This window comes from Nuphar pumila, chromosome 7, assembly GCF_984573655.1.
Source record: "Nuphar pumila chromosome 7, dmNupPumi1.hap1.1, whole genome shotgun sequence".
Taxonomy (NCBI): Eukaryota; Viridiplantae; Streptophyta; class Magnoliopsida; order Nymphaeales; family Nymphaeaceae; genus Nuphar; species Nuphar pumila.
Genome location: NC_143255.1, coordinates 74701559 through 74722569, shown reverse-complemented (window position 1 = coordinate 74722569; position 21011 = coordinate 74701559). Strand labels below are relative to the sequence as shown.

The following is a 21011-nucleotide window of genomic DNA, read 5'->3' as shown; positions in this document are numbered from 1 at the left end:
CGATGCACACAGAGTCTTGAACCACACTTTGAACACCGCTCTGATACCAAGATTTGTAACACCCTCAAATCCCAACTTGGAAAATCCTTAGATTTTTAAAGTAAAATTTTTTTTTAAACACTGCGTGAACGAAAAAACTATAAGGGAAAAAGAGTTGAAAATTTTGAGCAAGTTGCAAAATGATCAACAAAAAGAAACATTTTATTACCACAATTTTACAAAATGAGGTCAATTAGGTTGTAGATCATTTCATTTACAAAATGCCTTCCAAAAACTAGAGATTTCTTAAAACCATCTGCCAAGACCACGTAGGTTCAAAGTGTGGGTCCAAAGCCTTTGTCGTGCAGTCGTCGCGATCGCACCTCTAGCAATCATCACCAGTATCCTCATAAAATGGGGTCAGTGCTCTTGTGAGTTGGTGAGATAATATCTTCAACCACACATTTATGAAAACAAAAGCAGTAATGACAAGAATGCATATATCAATAGGGCTAACTATCATAACGACATAAGTAACTTTAGCAAGATGGAGCAGTTAGAAACATTTGAAGTAATTTATTAAGTGCAACAGTAACAAGTAAAGAATGATAAGCAAGACAGTGAATTTAAGCAGTTAAACAACTCAGAATTAAACTATGACATAAGCATTAATTCATAAATCAGTAGTTAGCAAGTTAGTTTAATTGTTTTGTCTTGATTACTTCTTCGGGTACATGAAGAAACCTCGCATTCTATAAAAAATACCGATGGCATTTATTATTCTATGTTATGTGATAATCGGGGTACCTACAGACCGAGTAAATCTCATGTGGGTGGCTCATAGCTGAGAGAAAACCTTGCATATGTAATAGATTACAATCCACACTACTACAGTAGCTGAGGCACCTCAATAGGTCACCTCGACCTCCCTAACTCTGAGTGACTAGAGGTCAAATGATGCCTTTGCTCCTTAAAATGTGTCATAAAATCGAACAGTCACTCAGGGCTATACCATCCACCCTCTCCAAAGTGAACCGTTTTGTGAATGGGCGACCGAGCGGTTTATCTTCTTAGGGCTTTAGTTATTATACATTCCTTCATTTTGAGGTATTTAGGGTCATCTGGCCTTGTGTTCCCCACAGAGCAACACAAATACACTCAAAGGTCTAGCCCGCCCATTCACGTGCTCTAGCACAAATGGCTAAAAGGAGCACTACGCCAGTGAAGGCGACATTCATCATCATTTTAATGGATGTATGACACTCTCAGACAGGTGAGCTCAACTCACGAGGTGAGTCAATCGCCCACACATAGCTCGCTACAGAGCTTACACACACAATAGTCTCAAAAAACATTCATACCCCTACAATGTGACCCATATCCCATTTGCATGTTCAGGATGAATCAAGTGTCAAGTGTGCATCATGTGTCAACTATAAATGCACGCAAATCCATTAAACATTCATAGTGTGATAAAAACATCTTGACGAGTAAGATACTTGATACACAGACATGCTTAATTCAACACGTTTTAGCTTTGTGACATGATGTGCCAAAGTGTTCATGTCACTATCGATGAGCATGTTGTTATTTCTACAATTCTTATGACATGTTATGAAAACTCACGAAACTTGAATCATCATGCTCATAAATGTAAAATTTGTAACTATGCCATGTAAAGTGCTTCATTAAGCAAAATTCGAAAACATCATTATGTTGAATATCATGCATATGATAGAAATCTCACAATCATGTCAAGTAGTGCACGTATGAAATGGCATAATCGCGTGTGTTGCAAAAAGTGTGTTAATTCCATTTACATTGTTCATGAGCCAAGTGCTTGTGTAAGTATTTCGGTTCCATTGACATGCTTTGACAATCTCTTAAGCATACTCAAACACAAATTGTGCCAACTAAGCGAGTTGTACATGTTTCGCAATTATTTTGTAGCAAGCATTTGCATTTGCATTTGCAACTCGCAATATATGTCTTTTTAATTTGCCTTTGACATTTAAAAGCATAAGAAAAAAAACAGAGTTTTTACACATTGTTTTCTTGTCCACTACCCTATTTACGCATTTTATTGCAATTTTTTTTGTACTTGTGTCATGGTGTGTGTAAACACCCCAAAATTTTCACCCTCAGCCAATATTTACATTGTATATCACTGTATGCATTTGACATATCATTTCATTGCATTGCATGTCATTGCATCTCATTATCGAGATCCAGTACTCCTGTTTTCAAAATCTTCCAATCAAGATTTGATTTCACAACATTTATTCCAAAATCAATTTCAAATACTTGGGTTTTAAATCAATATTCTACCATTTGCCAACCCCCAGGATCTTATATTTTGAAGTGTTTTTCTCAAAAAATAATCTGGATTCATTTTAAACTCAATTTCAATTGATTTCAATTCTCAGATGAGACCCATTTAGGTGGTGTCGCCTCTAGATTTCTTTATTTATCTAAATTTCTCAAAAAATCTCAAAGTCCTAGTTGAATTAGGATTTTGTCTTTTCATCTTTTTGAATCTTTTCAAAACTCCATTTTGATTTTAAACCAGATGTAGTCATATCCCTTGTTCATTCTTGTCCTTTTTGGCCAAAATCTCATAATCCCAGTCCAATCAGGACTCTTTTAAAAGAAGTAAAAAACTCAGAGTTTTAGTTGAACTAGGACTCTGTTTGAAGAGTCCCAGTTGAATCAGGACTCTTACCCTGATTTCAATTTTGAGAGAATCCTTCTAAAATCTCTTCATTTATCTTTTCAAATTTTAAAATTGTTGCACTTCTATCACAGAGTTTCAAAATTCTGAGATTTTATTCTAGAGTCCTAGTCGAATCAGGACTCTATCCTGAGTTCATTTTCTCACTTCATTTTCACTGGTTTTCAAAAGTTTCTTTTAAAGTCTCATCATTTGTTTTTTGGAAAACCAAAATTTCTCAGAATCCTAGTTGAATTAGGACTCTTCTTCAGAGTCCTAGTCAGATCAGGATTCCGAACGAGACTTCAATTTTATCTTATTTTCACCTGTTTTTCAAGATCCTCTCATCTGCTTTTTTTTTTATTTAGAAAATCCAGAATTCTGAGAGTCCTAGGCAAGTTAGGACTCTACTCCTAGAGTCCCTGTTGAATTAAGACTCTATTTTGATTTCACTGTTTGTATCTATTTTCACTAGTTTTGCAAAATCTTTCATTTGTTTTTCATAAAGGACTCAAAATGTAGAGTTTGAATCCGGTCAGGACTTTGTCCCAAAGTCCTAATCCAGCTAGAAGTCTATTCTAAAGACTCTTTTTACATCCATTTTTAATTTTTTTCATTTATTTTTCAAAAATTAGGTAATTTTGCAGAGTCCCGATTGATTCAGGACTCTATTTCAGAGTTTCAGTTGAATTAGGACTCTAACCCTGATTGCATTTTCTGACTTATTTTACCGATTCTGATAAAATCATTCAAAAACTTCTTTAATTGGATTTCAAAATTCTAAAAACTCAGAGTCCTAACAGGTTAAGGACTCTAATCCAGAGTTTTAGTTCGCTCAGAACTCTATTTTCAAAATCTTTGAACTTCAATTGTTGATTTTAACCCCTTTTCAAAGCTATTTTCAATCTTTATTTCAATTTTTTCAAAACTCTGATGTGGGGCCCACTCAGTTGGTGCCATATCTAGAGGAGTTCTGATCCAGTGAGAATTTTGTGTCATTTCAAAACTTTCAATTCCAAGTGTACTTTTGAATTTCTTTTGAAAAATCTCTCATTTTTAAGTTTTAAAATCGTTTTGAAAATTCAAGTGGGACCCACTTGGGGTGGCGTCACATTTGCAGAAGTCAGGGTTAGACTAAGGTTAGTCAGTGTCCTAGTTAGATTAGGGGTTTAGAAGAGTATTAATCGATTTTGAAAAATCCATTTTTATTTTGGTATTAAACTAGTAGTTTTAAAAGTTTTAAATTAAAAGCTTTAAAAACCCAATGTGGGCCCACACTAGGTGGCGCCACATTTGAGGTCTTTTAGGTCAATTAGAGGTCTAGATTAGATGTTAATTAGGTTAGTTAGGGCTAGGTTCATATTAGTAATCCTCCATAGAAATTGTCCCTCCCTTTAGGAAACCTTTTGTTTTAGGACTCTTTAATTAGAAAACCTAGAAAAAGTTCTATAAATAGAGACCCATAGGGGGGTCGACCTCTATTCCTTCTACTTCTCAAATCTTGGAGTTTCTCTCTCATCGCCAACACTTCATCTTTCTTCCATTGCAGCTGCAACCCCAAGGTAAGATGATTTGATATTTTTTCATAAATTTTATTGATTATTCATATGATTTACCATGGATTTCACCATGGGCGCCCCTTGTCCATGGATTTCAACCATGATTTTCAATCAAGAACACCAAAACTGATCTAAGAAGATGATCTAATCTCATTTAGTATTTTTTTTGAGATTCCAATCCATGATTATCGTTTATATTGTTGTTTTTCATATTCTTAACCAATGAAATATGTGATTTACCCGTTAAATGAGCTAAATTTGTATTTTCAAAGGGAAAATCAATTGTAGCCATGGGATCCCTATTTTTTTATTTTTTTTATCATATTAATGTTTATTTCATATATTTCAACATTAAATTTAATTTCGTTATGTTGTTTATGTGTTTTTTTTGTTATTTTCCATGTTTAAATCATAATTTTAGGTATTTTCTTAGATTTTCATGTGTTTTGATTCTAGGTCTGTAGAAAGCATGTTGTTTCACATTTAAATATTCTGTAAAAATTTCTGATTTTTTTATATTTAGTTCACGGATATGTCAATGAGTCACTGTAAAAAAATTAGAGGCTTTGGGAATCAGAAACCTCATTAGAAAAATACAAAGTCGAATCATGATTCATGTGGTTTAAAATCGATATTCTTATTCAAGTATAACTTACAGTTGCATTATTTTTGTCATCCGAGATCCAATTTATAATATGTAAATTGCAGTAGCTTTGTATTAAAGTCTATTATTTATTGTAATTGTCTTATAATTTTCTATCATTGTTTGCTATTTTTCCTTTGTCAGAGAGTCAGATCAATGTTTTAGAACTTGTTATGTTTTATTAAAACCCTAATTCAACTTGTGTTGATCGTATTTCCCTAACCGGAGATCCAATCAATGATATGTAAAAATGGAAGTTCCTTATCTGTATGTCCTATAGTCATTGCTGAAATCCTAGAATTTTCTGATGTGTTCTGCTATTTTTATCTGTATTTAAAACTGGAAGCATTTGTTTGGATAATTTTTATATTAGTTATAATTGATCAAATATTTTTGGAACGATATCTCCCTAACCGAAGATGATTTTTCCGATCTATAAAAAAAGAATCTATGTTTTTATGTCTATTATTCTTCTGTAAATTTTTATGAATTTCTATGGTGGTTTGACCCCTGATCTGGGTCAGACACCAAAACAGGTACGTGCCCATGGGTAAAAATAACATATTTTAGGGATTGTTTTATAATTTTTGTATTAAAATTATGTAAAAATTTGATCTTTATGTTTCCAATCTAGTTTTAAGGTTATAAGGAGTGTAGATGATGATTTTTATTAATTTTGGATATGATTTGATGCTTGAATTGAATATATTGCAAAACAGGGTGCTTGTAGAATTCTAAAACACTGACAAAATCATGCTTTTTATGATATTTTTAAATTTTTTTTATAGAAGTTCATGTTTTTACGGTTTGTGTATGTTTTTAATCATATTAGGGTGTTTTCCATCCGATTTTATGTTTATTTGAACCCCAAATCTAAAGTTTTTACCAAAATATTTTCTGAAAACCCTGATTTCAAGGCCATAGTCTTGCTATCAGGGGCATTTTGGTTTTTTGACCTCAATTTCGAAATTCCAAACTTTTATTTTCTCATTTTCAATCATATCATCTTGTGTTTGATTTATTCTCATTTAAATTTCAAAATTTGTATTTTACAAAATATCTTTCTGAAAAACCCTGATTTCAAGGCCATAGTCTTGCTATTAGGTGCATTTTGGTCATTTTGACCCCAAATTCGAATCTTAAAATCTCATTTTCATATTCTTAATTCAATTTTATCATTTATGTTTATATCAGGGAAATATGAATTGGGTTTACATTTGGATAATATCCGATAATTTTCCAATATTTTTGGATAAATCTAGATAAACCTACATTTCTGTGCTAACATGTCCTCTAGTTTTGCAGGGATATTCAAGGTTGTATTTCTTTTATTTTTATTTATTTAAATTTAATTAGTGTTGTAAATTGTAAATACATTTGGAATAAGAATTTCAATTTCTACTTAGATTAGGATTTGCATTGCATATAGTTTAAAATGTTGATATATAACTGCTATGTTTGTCATTCATGCACATATTTCAATTTCACCATGGTTGACATGAATGACACATGCACAAACTCTTATGAAGTTGACAAACTCGGTGAAATTTGTATTCATGGTCACAGTCAGAATACAAATAAGACCCAGATTTGTGAACTTCGTATTAGACACATTCAGCCTACACTCTTAGGCTAACTTCAAAATGCACTGCATTTCTCAAAAATACAAAAGATTTTCTCAATTCTTTAAAACAATGTCTTTCAAATCCATATTCATTCATTTCATTTAAGTTGTGAATTCCAATTCTAGTTCAGAGAAATCAATTTTCTCAAAATTTTTAAGTCTTACTCAAAAATTGATTTTCTCAAAACTCTGAGCCTTCAAGTGGTATTTCAAGTATTTTTCAAACTCAATCCACGATTTCCAAGTCATAATATCTTCAATTTCCAAGTTTGAATTCAGAGAAATCAAGTTTTTCAAAGTTATTTGAAATTCCTCAGAAATCGATTTTCATAAAGCACTTGCATTTCTCGAGAAATATTCTCTCAACAAGGCTCATGATTTTCAAAGTGTTATCTTTTCCAAGAATTTTCTAAGTATTTCAAACCTCAGAAACATACATCATGTTTTCAAACCTGCATTTTGAGAAATTCATAGCACATGCCTGATTCTTTGTGCATTTAAGAAATAAAACATGATTTAGATAAGTTGAGCAAAGCAAAACACTAGATTGATCCTTGGTTCAATTACCTCTGGTAAAGGCGCCAAGAACGGTTGAACCTCGTACCGACAAGTGAGTCACATTCTTTTGAATTATCCCGCATTTTAAAATGGAGGCGAGTTATTTTCAAAAACTTTTCCCAATGTCAGTTTGACTTGCAAAAGTAAAATTTTGTAATGATAACAAATTTGGCGACCGTGATGGGACCTGTCTTTGCCTAATCAATCTAATGCTTTGCTTTGTTTAAATTATCAAAATCGTGTTCTACAAATGTGGGCTTTTATTTCATGATATCATGTGAACCTAAGAGCCTAGAACCAAACCTAGATGACATGGATTGCATGTAGACTAGGCATGGTTTGGTAGGATCAATTGATGAGGCATTATTCATGCTCACATAGACTTAGGTCTAATACAATCCTCCTCAATCTAAGATCTGATTAAAAACAATGCTTGCTTCTTCAAATTTTTTAAAATTCTACTTCTTTAGGTCTTAGAGCCCTCTGTTTTCTTGCATGTGCTCATATTTCTAAAACAACCCCACCTATCCCGGTCTTCATGTTGCTGGGCTTTCTTCTAGAACCATAGTTCGGGACAAAGCTTCACAACAGGGCCACCTATTTGGGTTGACGCCCCTCTGCCACGTACCAAGAGCCATAGTTCAAAGTATATCGACATGCGTTCAAGCATGTTAGAAAACATGAGCCTAGAATCAGAGAAACTCATTTTATGCCACGTACATCGAGGCTCGGCTCAAGTATATAGGCATAGCATGGTTGGACACAGATGATCTGAACCTTAAAGTTAGGATTAAGGTCCTACAACTATTTTAAAACTTGTGCATCTAGAGTCAACTTTTAGGGAATGTTGTATGTGCATACATGTCTGTGCAGGATATGATTGAATGTTAGCTTCTTCCATTTTCTTATATTTTCCACAACTTTTCTAGAAATACTGGATAATTTTCAAAATCTCTTATTTCCATCTGTTTTCATGCATTACCTAACATATTCTCCTTATTTTCAAACCCTCGACAATTTTCATAAAGATCCTATATTTTCTTCAAAACTCTAGGTGATTTTCATCCTTCCTTTCCTCTGGATCTCAAAGTTTCAGCCTTGTTTTTATCTTGCCTGCAATTCCTTAAAAAATCATGTGATTTTTCTTTCAAAGCCTTATCCTTACTTTTTCTGAATTTTCTAGCCTACCCTGATGGCATCCAGTGAGCTTGATTCAGTCTTTTCTGTGGGTCACATCTCCTATGAGGTGCGGCAGAGTCTCCCTGATTATCAAACTCTGAACACCAGACCTTCCTTTCCCCGGTGGTACTATTCTTGGCTCAAGAACTTCTTTCGTATGTTTTCAGACTATCTGAGTGACTATAGATTGGAACTGGCATCAGTAGTGGGTGAACAGATCATCAATGTCAATTTGATTCAAGCCTTAGTGAAGAAAACAACATGATAATTACCATCCAGTCACAAAAATCTTTTTGAGACATAACTCTATGCACAACTTGGAATAAGAACTATCAGTTTCATCAAACAGGAATATCAAGTGAATATTAATCCTAGGCACTTCTAACTTTCGCAGGCTGAATATGCAGGAATAACATATACCATCGCACTTTGTTTTTAATTTGGGACAGGAACACAAAAAACATGAACTAATTCGGGGAAAAGAGAACCACATGCGACAATACTAGGATCTCAAAGCACTGAACATGACCATCATTGACTGTCAGGGATATCTCCTTGAGTCTAAATTTCTATTCTTCTCTTAATAGCTACGCTGAGGGAACGATCTCTGGTGAAGTTCAAATTCAAGACAATTCAGCGTAGTCTCCAATAACCCTGTTGTCTTACTTGACCCTCACAAATGCAAGGATAGACAAGTTGGGGTTGGGGCAGCCCTACCAGTACACCAGGAAGTTGTATTAGTAACAAAGTTTTTTTTTATTATCTCTGATGGTGATATCTCCAACTGATACATGGATAAAATAACAAAAGGCAGTTTGAGATCAGTAATGACAGGAAATCGACACAAAGGAAAAAAAACTTAATAAGGGGAATGAAAATCTGTAACAACCAGAAGAACAAAAAGTTTCCAATGAGGCAGGTGAAGCTTAATAAACTTAGCGCATTATTGTAATACTTAGGGAATCTATATCTCAACAATGGCAACATGGAAACTATTGGCATCACATATTGCTTCTAAAGTTTCATGCTCATCAAAGAATGCAGAAGTAACATAATCCGTTCCTTCTAACTTAGACATGATTTCTACAGCAGAATGAGGGTCCTAAAACAGAATCCTGAGACCTTTAGGGGGATCCTTCCATCCAAACAAGACATCCGCAGAGGAAACCATAGTTGGTTCAGATCGTACTCATCATGAAACACCCTTTTAAAATTCTCATGCAAAAGTTATTTACTGAAGCATAGTGAGAATCTAAAATAAAGTCACCCATTTCACCAAATACCATTAAACCATATCCTAAAAAAAAAAATCGTATGCAGAACATGATCTGATATAAAACAAAATGATGCCACTCCAAATGTAAACTGCAACATCAAAGAAATTTGAAAACACAGATAACCCTGTAACAGGGGATCAAGTTATCAACCTCTGCAGCAAAAGGATGATCATATTTCATACAATCAGGAAATCAAAAATTGTGAGCCAGCCAGAAATCACGAACAGAAGTGAGACGATGTTCAGGATGGTACTGGAATCATACATTAATAGAAAACCAAAGATAAACTGAACTTCATATGAGATTCAGGGGGGTTGAATTTTGCAGAGAAAACCCGAGGTAGGATGCAAATACGCAAATGGGTCTTCTATTAGAATCGAATTCAAATCTCCTCGCAGGACACAAACCGATGCATGGCATTGAAACTATCTTAGGCACTTCGATGTATAGAAAGAAAGAGAAATAAAACTAAATTAATAAAAGAGTGACACCATTATTTGACAATAAATCAAAATAAAAGAGAAACTATGGCAAATTATGCGAGATTATGAAAGAAGGAAAACAAATCAAAAGGGAAGTTGAAGTTGACAGGGAGAATTAAAATAAACTCAGAGATTCATAGCCCAGATGAATCAGTGATGCTATTATGAAGCATCATCGGTTCATCATCATGCCAACAACACAGAAATCAAACTATAAGCATTTGTCAGAATCTATGAAAATCAAAACAAATCATGAATAAAGGGTGAAAGAAAGGCGGTAAGGTGTTGGAATCAGTAGGGAGCTCCCTCTTCTACTGTGGGAATTCTCTTCTGTTGAAGGAGAAGAGGGAAGCCACCAGGGGAGGAGGAGCCAGGAAACTCGAGAGAGAGGTGCGAGATGATGAAATGAGAACCGATCGAGAGAGGCGCCAATGGATGTCGAGGGGTGATGCAAATGGATCCCGATCGTGAAATTGGATGTGCTTAATGGATGATCTGAGATGTCATGGGATCCCCCCCTTTTGGCGAATGATTGATCATTGTTTATATAGAAAGGGGAAGAAGAATCAAGAATTGGTTAGGGATCGACAGATGAAAGGGGGAGCAGCCGATCGAAGGGTGGAAGGTTTTGGGAAGGATCGAGAAGGGTAGAAGGAGAAGAAAGGTCGCACATGGGGAGGTAAATGGCTGATGAAGCATGATCTCCTCCCTGCGGTTTCCCCTTCGCAACGAGAGGCCGTTGGGCTATTTATGGATTTGGTCTCCCTCCTATTTTGAAGCTTTTCAAAACAATGACTCTTTTGTGAAATTTTCCTAAAAGAGGGTTCTAATTTACGATTTTTTTTAAAGAGGGTCCTAGATTGTATCTTTCTTAATTTTCTTCTTTTTTTTTCTTTATATATATATATTTGTTCTTTTTCTTTATATTTTTTGTATTTTTTTTGGTATTTTGAAGTAAAAATTTTGAAAACTAAAAGATTTTAAACTAATTTTACAAAATTCAAAAATATTTACAAAAGAAGGGTTTTTCTGAGAATTCGGGTTTTGAACTTTGAAAATTTCTTCAGAAAATGGGTTTAGATCCAGATTTTGAGGAAATATTTGAGTTTTTGGACTTCGAATCAAGAAATATAGGACATTGGATCCAAAATGGATACCAGATGAACTGTCTGAGGCTTTCAGGAATTATTTTTGGTATTTTCGTAAATTCAATTTAAAAATTGGATAAAGAGGCTCAGATTCGGGTTGACACTGAATCCAGATCCAAAATCGAGTCAGATATAGAAAATGGATTTTGATTCCAGTAAATTTGAGAAATAACTGGAATTTTAGCTCAAAATCGACTCAATTACTCAAAAAATGAGGGCCAGGAGCAAAAAGAGGATTTTTATAAAATTTTGAAAAATTTGAGATGTTCACATCTACCTCTACAAGCTAAGAACACACTAGTGTGCCAGCAGAAGTGCCCCCCGTTGGGCAATTGATAAGAAAAGAAAGAAAAAAAGATTTTGAGATTATATGAGATGGCTGCACCAGCAAAACTGGGATGCCTATGTTAATTGAGGGGTCTAGGCAAGCCATTGGGTTAACAACTGTTTTATTTGAGGGTTGGAGACCCAGCAGTCATGATTAAGGCTGAGAAACAAGCCGAGCTTCTTGTGGTTCGGTTCATGTTCAGCTTGCAACGAGCTCATACAAACTCATAAAATAGGCTTGGCAAGCTGAATATGAACAATAGTTGGCTAGGCTTGACTGATGAAAGCTCTTTAGCTAATAAGAAATATATTTTACATATGTGCTATACATTGATTTTTTTTATAAACAAGTCAGCTAAAACTTGGCTTGTTTAATTTGAGCTCATTATGAAGTTAGAATTGCGCTTGGCTTGCTACAAGAATGAGTCAAGCTTGAACATTTCGAGCTTGGTTCGTTCAACTTGTTCACCAGTCCTACTCTTGATAGTGCGACCTAAACATCCAACTATCTCATTTAACCCTCAAATCCAAACCAGCTTATAAATAATAAGTGAAAAAGAAAAAGCACTGCACGAGTGCATTTTCGTAATTTGCTGAGCGCCTAAATTAGAAATTTGAAATTTAAGGACTTCTCCGTCATTTTGTAAATAAGTTTGGAGGTTACCGTAATTCCCTCAACTTCCTGAAAATCGTTTATCTGAAAGCCTGCGCAAGTGCTCAGTAGAGTGTGTGCAGTGTCCTCGACTTCAGAGAAAAAATAACCAGAGTGAGAGTGAGAGAGAGAGAGAGAGAGAGAGAGAGAGAGAGAGAGAGAGAGAGAAAAGAAAAAGGAAAAAAAGAGGTAACTCGTTCGCGGAATATATTTGGAGAAGAGCCTTTTGAGTCCGACGATCTTCTTCGGAAGCCCTAGAGCTTCTGTTCCGAGGAATTCTTTCCTTTCCGGACGTGGAACAGTTTTGTTCGGACGGAAGTTCTCGGTGAAGATCGTCGCTGTTTAACTCGGAATACAGGCGCGGCGTTCTGAACGATTCGGGGGAGAGTTTGTAGGGTATTCTCTCGGCGCTTACCCATTCTTCTCGAAGGTATCAAGGGAGTAAATGTAGGTTTTAGTGTGAAGAGCTTCGCGATCGGCGAAGATCTTCGTTGCTTAGTTCGGTAGTGTATGAGGAAGACCGACTCATTTTGGGAGATTCGGAGAGTTTGTACGGTTTCCTGTTCGAGATTTTGCTTTTTCTTAAGTAGTATTTGCTTGAAACCTAGTTCTCCGGGAAGAGATCGTCGCGATCAGCTGAGGTTTTCGTTTCTTAGACTCAGAACTGAAATGGAACGGGGATGCATTTGAACCGTTCGGAGGATTTCTAGTTTTCAATGGGACGGTTAAGTTTCTTTTGTTTTTGTTGCTCGAATCAGATTGCGCCTTAGCTTTCTACACGGGAACTTGATGTTGCTTGGATCATCGTGGCTGAATCTCTTAAGAATACTTTTTTTCTTTTTTGGATTTATAGATTTTTGAGGGAGATATGAGAAAATGATCCATTCAATCTCTCGGAAGAGCGAGGCGGCCTTGGGGCCGAAGAAGCGTAATTTGAAAACCAGGGGACCGAATTCGTTACAGACCATGAAATCGTTGCCTGTTGATTTGAGAGTCCCTGGTCTTCCTGAACGCTCTAAGACCTCAGGATTTGATAGGGTTAGAAGTCCTGGAGGCGGTAGAAATGGAGCAGCTGGCGGCATAGAGACCGATTCCAAGAGTCGTGTCATGGATCAGAGTAATGATGAGTCGCCCTACAGTAGGAAGTTTGCTGTCATTGAACGTGATGATGATGGTGAAGAACAAGGAAAGCCTCTGTATGCACCACTGAGTAACGAAAAGAGTTGGAGCGATCACAGTGTGTATGGTGCTAAGAAGGTAGCTCTGCTGTTGATTTCCGCTTTTCTTTTCTCTTCTCTTCAAAAATTTAGTTAGTGCCATAAAAAAACCTGAATTTCTGTATTTTTTATGTTAAGCAAATACGGGAGTTTGATGTGATTGTTATCAGATACATCATTGTATTTTGCTCTAACTACGAGCAATTGGCGTCATGTTTTAGGGGAGTGCCTTTTCTGTTTTTGACTAGTTTCAATGATATTAGATGGACCTAACGATAAACTAGGAAAAGAATGGTCATTCAAGAACAAAGTAGTATGCCTGAACGCAGCCGAAATTAGCTATGACTCACATAGCCTATTAGGCCTGCCCGACCTATTTGCAACTGTAGGTTACAATGCTTAGCAAACGTTTTCTATTAACTTGGACTCGTGGAGTGCAAATTCCTCACTTAGTTTATAACTCTTATATTATGTCGTAGAGTTTGCTTCATTAGCATCATTTTTTGTGGCACGACGTTTATAAAATACCTTTGTCGTCATACGAAAAAAATAGAATGCTTGTGTTAGTTCAAGAATGTTGTTAGGTTGGCAGTAATTGCCAAAGTGCTGACTATCTATAAGAATTTTGGTGCAAATTGAATGTACATGAAGTGAAGGTTTTGAACAATGTTAACACCATTCCAGATATAAAAAATAAAGAGTGCAGAACAAAGTATCTGTAATTCATCACTTACTGGCAAAGGTATTGTGATGTTTTAATGTTCTTGTGTATATCTATGGCAATATGGGCACGTTTGGAAGCCAGAAAAACTCTCATAGGAAAAAAAGTATTGCCCAAGAGAGATTTTGATATGAGAAGTTTTCCAAAAGAAAGTTTTTTGCTTGTTTGTGTAGCATGAGAAAAATAGAGTGGGAAAATGTGAACAAAATGAGAGAGGAGGAGGAAGGTGGTGGTGGGTGGTGGTGATGATGATGAGATGGTGGGTGGTGGTGAGATGGGTGGTGGGAAGTGTAAAAATAAATTTTCTCTTGGTAGAAAATATTCTCCCCCCTAGAGGAATGTTTCCTACCAAAAAGTGTACTTTTTAGAAAAACTCTCTCAGCGAAAAAGTCTCTCTTGTTTGGAAGTGTCGGAAAATCCGTATGGATTTTCCATTTGGCATCACTTTTCCTGCATCTTTCTCGCTTCCAAACGTGCCCATGTACAACTTTTCCATTGTGTCTTTTAGTTTCCATTTTGATTGGTATTATGAGATTAATTTCTCAGATTAAATGAGTGGCAGTTTTAGATTGAGTATAGGAATATATCAAACTGTGCAAAATGCACGTTATACTCTTATCTAATCAATGTTTAGCAGCATCACTGTTGCTTGCTACTTGCTAGGAAGCAATTAAAGTTGAAGCAATTCTTTCATTATATGTGATAGAAAGTCCAAAAGTGAAAGAAGCCATATCAGAAAGTTGTTAATAAGTAAAATCAATAGCCACTGGATGTATGCACGTATATGTTCATCCATGTGTTGATCAGGAAAGGATGTAGAATGTTATTAATCTATATGGAGGTATAAAATGAAAACTTACGTGTTACAAGATATTTTCGAAGGGTTGGCTTGTCAGAATCATTGTATTTCTGCTAATTCAAATTTGGCTTTGAGCAAATTGGATTCTTAGGTTAAAAAAAATCCTTGACCATATAAACAGGAAAGAAAAAACAATGGTTCATTTCCAATATGTATGCTCAGTTATTGTTCTACATTATGGGTTGTACTCACGTGAATCAATGATGCACTTTTTTTTTTCAGGCTTTTCTCTTTCTTAATTGTTGGGACTAGCTGGTGCTAGTCCTTAGGGTCAGTTTGTTTCATGCACAGTGCTTTTTGTATGAAACACACAAACATCGAAACATTGCTGCCAGCATGGCAACGTCATGGAAACACCTTGTTCAAGGGGGAAAAGTGTGAATGATCTTTCATATCTAGCTACTATGTGCATGGGAAACATCTGGGGCCCACACTGCTAGCATGTACAATCCCATAGGTATTTCTTTCACCCAAGGTGGAAACACCTGCCAGCCTGGAAAATTCATACGAAAAGTTTCAGGTAGTGAGATCATGATTCCGGATTTCAGTTTGTGATTGGTTGTGTATGTACTATCACAAGTTTATATGATATAACCCTTTGTGTTGGGAAAGGAGTGCATCATAGTGTACTAGGCCATATCATAGGTAAGACTGCTTTTAATTTTTCTTTCATTAGAAAATTTCCAGATAACACCTCTAATTCCCTTTTTTCAACTTTAACAAGATCTTTTTGAGTAAGACTTTATTGGGGTTTAATTCACTAGTCATAAGCCAAAAACAAGAACAAAAGAAAAAAACTGTCTTTGTAGTGTGTTATCTAGAAAAAGTGATTAATATGGGGCATTGATTTTTCCTTTTTTTGGATTGGTAGACGCTTTATTAAATGGTGTCAGTTGTATTTCTTTTAATAATTTCTCATTTTTAAATTATTATTTTTAGACCCTTCTAAATACATGTTATAACACACTTTACAGGATTACAATTATGATCGATTTTATTGTTTCTCATTTGTTATTAGCTAATAGCGATGTATTTGTCTCGGACCGAGCCTTCAGAATGAGGCAGGTGCAGTGCAGAGCTCTGCTGAGTGAAAAATGCATCGAGTGTAGGAATGCGCGGTATGCGTTGGATTGATCGGTGACGTGTGGTGATAGCATGACACACGATAGGCAACAATATCATTGTTAGTGCATCGTTGTATGGTGGCACAAACGTGGAGCATTGTTTGGTTAAGCAGTGCAGCGGATTAGAGGATGTTGCCTTTAGAGATTTAGGTAAGGACCTCTCGGCTTGCAGAAGTTTCGCATGCATAGTGTTTGGACGCACGTGGATGCATGTGGGTTAGGGCTAATTCTCTGTGAGATCACCTTACGTGATTCCAATCGAGTATGGTGACTCGGGGCTAGGCGAGTGAATGCATAGGTGCCGACGAATGAGTCTGGGTGGTGCTCTTTGCTATGGTGTTCAATCATCAACTGGTCTTCGGACTGGGGGCCGAAAGATCTTGTTCCTTCAGTGGCAAGGTTTTGTTGTAGCGTGCGCATGGAGTCGCAATACATTCTATGACACGTAAGGCTAAGGCAAGTTTGTGCCATTTTCATAAGTGATAGTTGGTATAAAACAACTATGTACTAAGTGGCATGAACTAGATAGAATATACATTTGAAGATGCGTTTGATCAGCTTCTGCTAGGCAGCTGCGCACGAGGTGGTGTGCAGGGCCAATGAAATGATTTAGCACATGGAAAAATGTTGGTGGGCGGCCTTTGGCCGTTAGGCTGACCAGACTGGGCAGTCTGACGCATTGTGTGTTTGCAAAAAATTCTATGCCCGTGACAAATTGACATCAGAGAAAAAAGATTCACGGAGACTTTGTTGTCAATTTAGTACGACACAGAAGGGGACAATGATGGTTTATGTTGGTTACACAAATTTGCGCAGTTGAAGTGTTGTTGACCGAGCACAGAAGCAAGATGTTGGCAGGGTGGTATGGGTCTTGTCGATGATAAGCAGAAGTGTAAGGTTGTTGTTCAGTTGGTTAAAAGAACATGGATAAGCCAAAGATTTCTACCAGTTGTGCGTTAGGCTCGCAGGTGGATCATGACATTTGCCTTATGTATGTAGAGAATGCACGTTGGATTCAGTTGGATGGATTTGCACTTTTCGGTATGAGAGACTCAACTAAACTTCTATATTCTCTCTTAAGATTGCGGGTTAGCAGAGTGCCCATCTTGAGCATCCCCCACTTGAGGATTAATTTAGACCGTTGAAAAATTGCAAGTTGGTGCCTTAAGGGAGTTGATATCCCTGTAGCACGTGTTGATGGTTGTCCTTATCTGTGAGGACTACGAAGGGCTTGGAATTGCCCTTGTTGGGGTCAGAAGGCACCCCAACCATGAGCATGAAGATGACAAGTTTGTCGTGCGGGCGAGGATGACTTGCTTGTTTATGAGACTGCATTGGGGTCTCACGAGCAAAGAATGCTCGATGTTGATGAAGCGGAAGACCACTGTTTAAGTGATTGGAGGCGCATTAAGAAATGAGATTTGACGTGTTAAAGGTTGCTTCAATGGTGGATGAAAACCAGAACAAGTTGAGTAGGGTGAAAAAAAAGAAGTAAACTAAAAATAAGTATAAAAGAAAATTGACATATCAGTTAAGACTGTGTTCTTACTGTTAGAATTTCACCTGCATCTGCATTAAGAGAGAAAACAGAGAAAGAGAGGGAGAGAGAGAGAGAGAGAGACGAGAAGAGAAAACTGAAAAGGGGCTTCTGCGGCTGTCACGATTTCTGTATATCAGAAATCGTGACCTAATGCATTGTATAAAACACTTAAGTGTACATGGGTCGGGTCGGGTCTAACCCAACCCAGAAAAAAAAAACATTTAAGTTTAAGTTTTACAATAAACTCGGGTCTGGTATAGGATCCAGACCCGAACCCGAAACAATATACACTTTTTCACCCCCCTCAAGTTGAGCATGGTTGTGAACCATACACAACTTGCCTTTGAGCGTCCAAAAATGATCCTTTGTTAATCCTTTCGTAAATAGGTCCGCAACTTGTTGTTCAGTATTGACGAACTCAGGCTCAATCTCTTTTTCTTCAACTTTCTGTCTCACAAAGTGTTGATCAATCTCAATGTGTTTAGCACGACTGTGATGTACTGGATTGAATGACATGTTAATAGCACTTTGGTTGTCACATAGCAAGGTAGTGTGGGAGATCTTTTCTCCTACTTCAGTCAGTAGATGTCTGATCCATGTGACTTCGGCAGTGGCAGCAGCCATAGATCTGTATTCAGCCTCAGTACTTGATCTAGCGATAGCTTTTTGTTTTCTACTGCTCCAAGAGACTAAATTTCTTCCAATGAAGACACAATATCCTGATGTAGATCTTCGTTCATCAGGATCCCCAGCCCAGTCTGCATCACAATATACAGTGAGTCCATGCTCATCTTTTCCATATGACTGTGGTGAGTATGTCAATCCATCCCCAATAGTCCCTTTCAGATATCTAAGGATCCTCTTGACAGCTTCCATATGTCCAGTACGTGGCGCATGCATAAATTGAGATACTTGATTAACTGAATAAACAATATCTGGTCCAGTGAAGGTCAGATACTGTAACATTCCTATTATGCTTCGATACCTGGTGGGATCATCACACAAATCTCCATCATGAGCACTAAGTTTTTGATGCAGCACACTCGGAGTTCCCAGAGGTTTGCAGTCTTTCATACCTGCCTTGCGGAGAACATCTACGGTGTACTTGTGCTGTGTGAGTGTCAAGCCATGAGTTTGATTATCAACTTCTACACCAAGAAAATAGCGTAGAGTTCCAAGATCTTTCATTTTGAACCTCTGACCTAGTAAGTTTTTCACTTCTTGGATGTGAACCACAGAGTTTCCTGTGATAACAATATCATCAACATAAATTAATAACAGAGTGGTCACAGTCTGACTTCTAAAAAAGAACAATGAGTGGTCCAGCATGGAACGCGAAAATCCATGTTTCTGAATCTCTAGTGAGAAGCTATCAAACCAAGAGCGAGATGCTTGTTTCAAACCATAGATAGCTCTCTTTAACCTGCACACATGGGTTTTACAATTTTGTTCTTGATATCCAGGGGGTTGCTCCATATACACTTCCTCCTTCAAGTCCCCATGCAAGAAGGCATTCTTTACATCAAGCTGACTCAACTTCCACCCATGTTCAACAGCCAGAGAGATAATAATCCGAATTGTTCCCATTCTTACAACCGGACTAAAAGTCTCATCATAGTCTTGCCCTGCTTCTTGAGTGAATCCTTTTGCTACGAGCCTTGCCTTGTATCGCTCAATAGTTCCATCTGGCTTGTACTTTATCTTGTAGACCCATTTACATCCAACAACATTTTTGTCAGGCGGTCTGGGAACGACTTCTCAAGTTCCACATTCATGCAAAGCTTGCATTTCATCATTCATAGCTTCTACCCACTTGATAGAAGTGGCTGCCTGGTAGTACATAGTGGGTTCATCTTCTTTATTGAGAGCAGTTAAAAACAGCTGAAGATCCAAGGAGAAGTTGTTATAGCTGACCCACCTGTCAATGGGATGTCGTATGCGGCTTGATTTTCTGATCTCAGGAGTGTGAGAAGGGATCAAATTGTTGACTGAAGCATGATCTGAATGGCTTGATGTCATCGGTCTCTGTCTGGAATAGACAATGCCTTTGTATCTACCAGGTATTTTTTCTAAATTCTGGGACCCCGACGTCTCAGTGTTTTCAGACATCTCTTCTTCTTGCTGCACGCAATCTGGTGAACATGCTTCGCTGGCGCTAGCAAAAAGTTCTGAACTCAACCAAGGATAGTAAACTTCAGTTGGTATATTGGTTGCATCAGCTTTGTCATCGAAATTTTGCTCATCAAAGACAACATTTCTTGAGATTCTGATGCGTTTGTTGGTGGGATCATAGCACCTATATCCTCTGTAGTCATCTGCGTATCCCACAAACCTACACTTTTGGGCCTTGTCTTGAAACTTGTTTCTCAGGGACCGATCAACATGCACATAGCAAACACATCAAAAAACACGCAGATCATGATAACTAGGATGAGTTTCAAAGAGACAGTGATAAGGAGACTTGTTTTCCAGAATGACCATTGACAATCTATTTATCACATGCACGGCAGAATGAAAGGCTTCTGTCCATAGGTTAGTGGGAAGATTGCTGTCATGAAGCATACTCATGGCACTTTCAACGATATGTCTATGTTTTCGTTCAGCAATCTCATTTTGTTGAGGAGTGTGAGGGCAGGACACCCTTCTTTCTATCCCGTTATCTCGAAAAAAAGAAATAAAGTCATGGGATGAAAATTCCCCACCTCCATCACATTGGAAAAACTGAATGGACTCAGAAAATTGGTTTTTGACCAAGGAAAAGAAATTTTGAAACAAAGAGAAGACTTCTGACTTATGTTTTATGAAATATATCCAAGTGTATCGAGAATAGCTATCAACAAAGATTAGATAATATCTGCTTCCAGACCCAGAGACAATTGGGGCGGGTCCCCACACATTAGAACAAATGATCTCAAAAGGTTTTGAAGCTCTCTTATTAATTGAATTGAAAGGCAATACATGACTCTTGCACAAAAGGCAACTGGAACATTTATGACTACTCTCATCCCCTTTAAGACTTTCTTTTGGAATGAGATTATTAGAAACAAGTTTCTCAATAAAATGACTCCCACAATGTCCTAACCTACTATGCCATAAGGATGGCTTATTGCATTCAGAGATACTAAAAACACTAGAAGAAGAGGAGGAACATGACTCTGATGAAGACTTCGAAACCAGGTGAGAAGGGCGAACATCACGACATGGAGCTTCTTCAAAGACATACATGTTGCCTCGTCTCTTTCCTTCAGCGAATGTTTCCCTCGTGCGTAGGTTCTTGACCTGCACAGAGAAGGGAGTGAATTCAACTGAAGCATTATTATCATCAATAAGTTTAGAGACAGAGACAATATTTTTCTTAATGTCAGGAGCATGAAGAACGTCAGAAAGAGTAAGAGTGGAATGTGACATGGGG

General features: G+C 37.0%; 1 protein-coding gene across 1 annotated transcript in view; it reads left to right on the top strand.

Annotated features, from left to right (window-relative positions):
- The first annotated feature begins 12314 nt into the window (after nt 1–12314).
- Nucleotides 12315–21011, top strand: part of LOC149832395 (myosin-1-like) — a 30931-nt gene continuing 22234 nt past the window's right edge. The window contains exon 1 of the mRNA XM_090012443.1: nt 12315–13395. Within this exon, the coding sequence (XP_089868569.1) occupies nt 13015–13395 (381 nt within the window). The 5' untranslated portion in view covers nt 12315–13014. The remainder of the gene's footprint in view (nt 13396–21011) is intronic.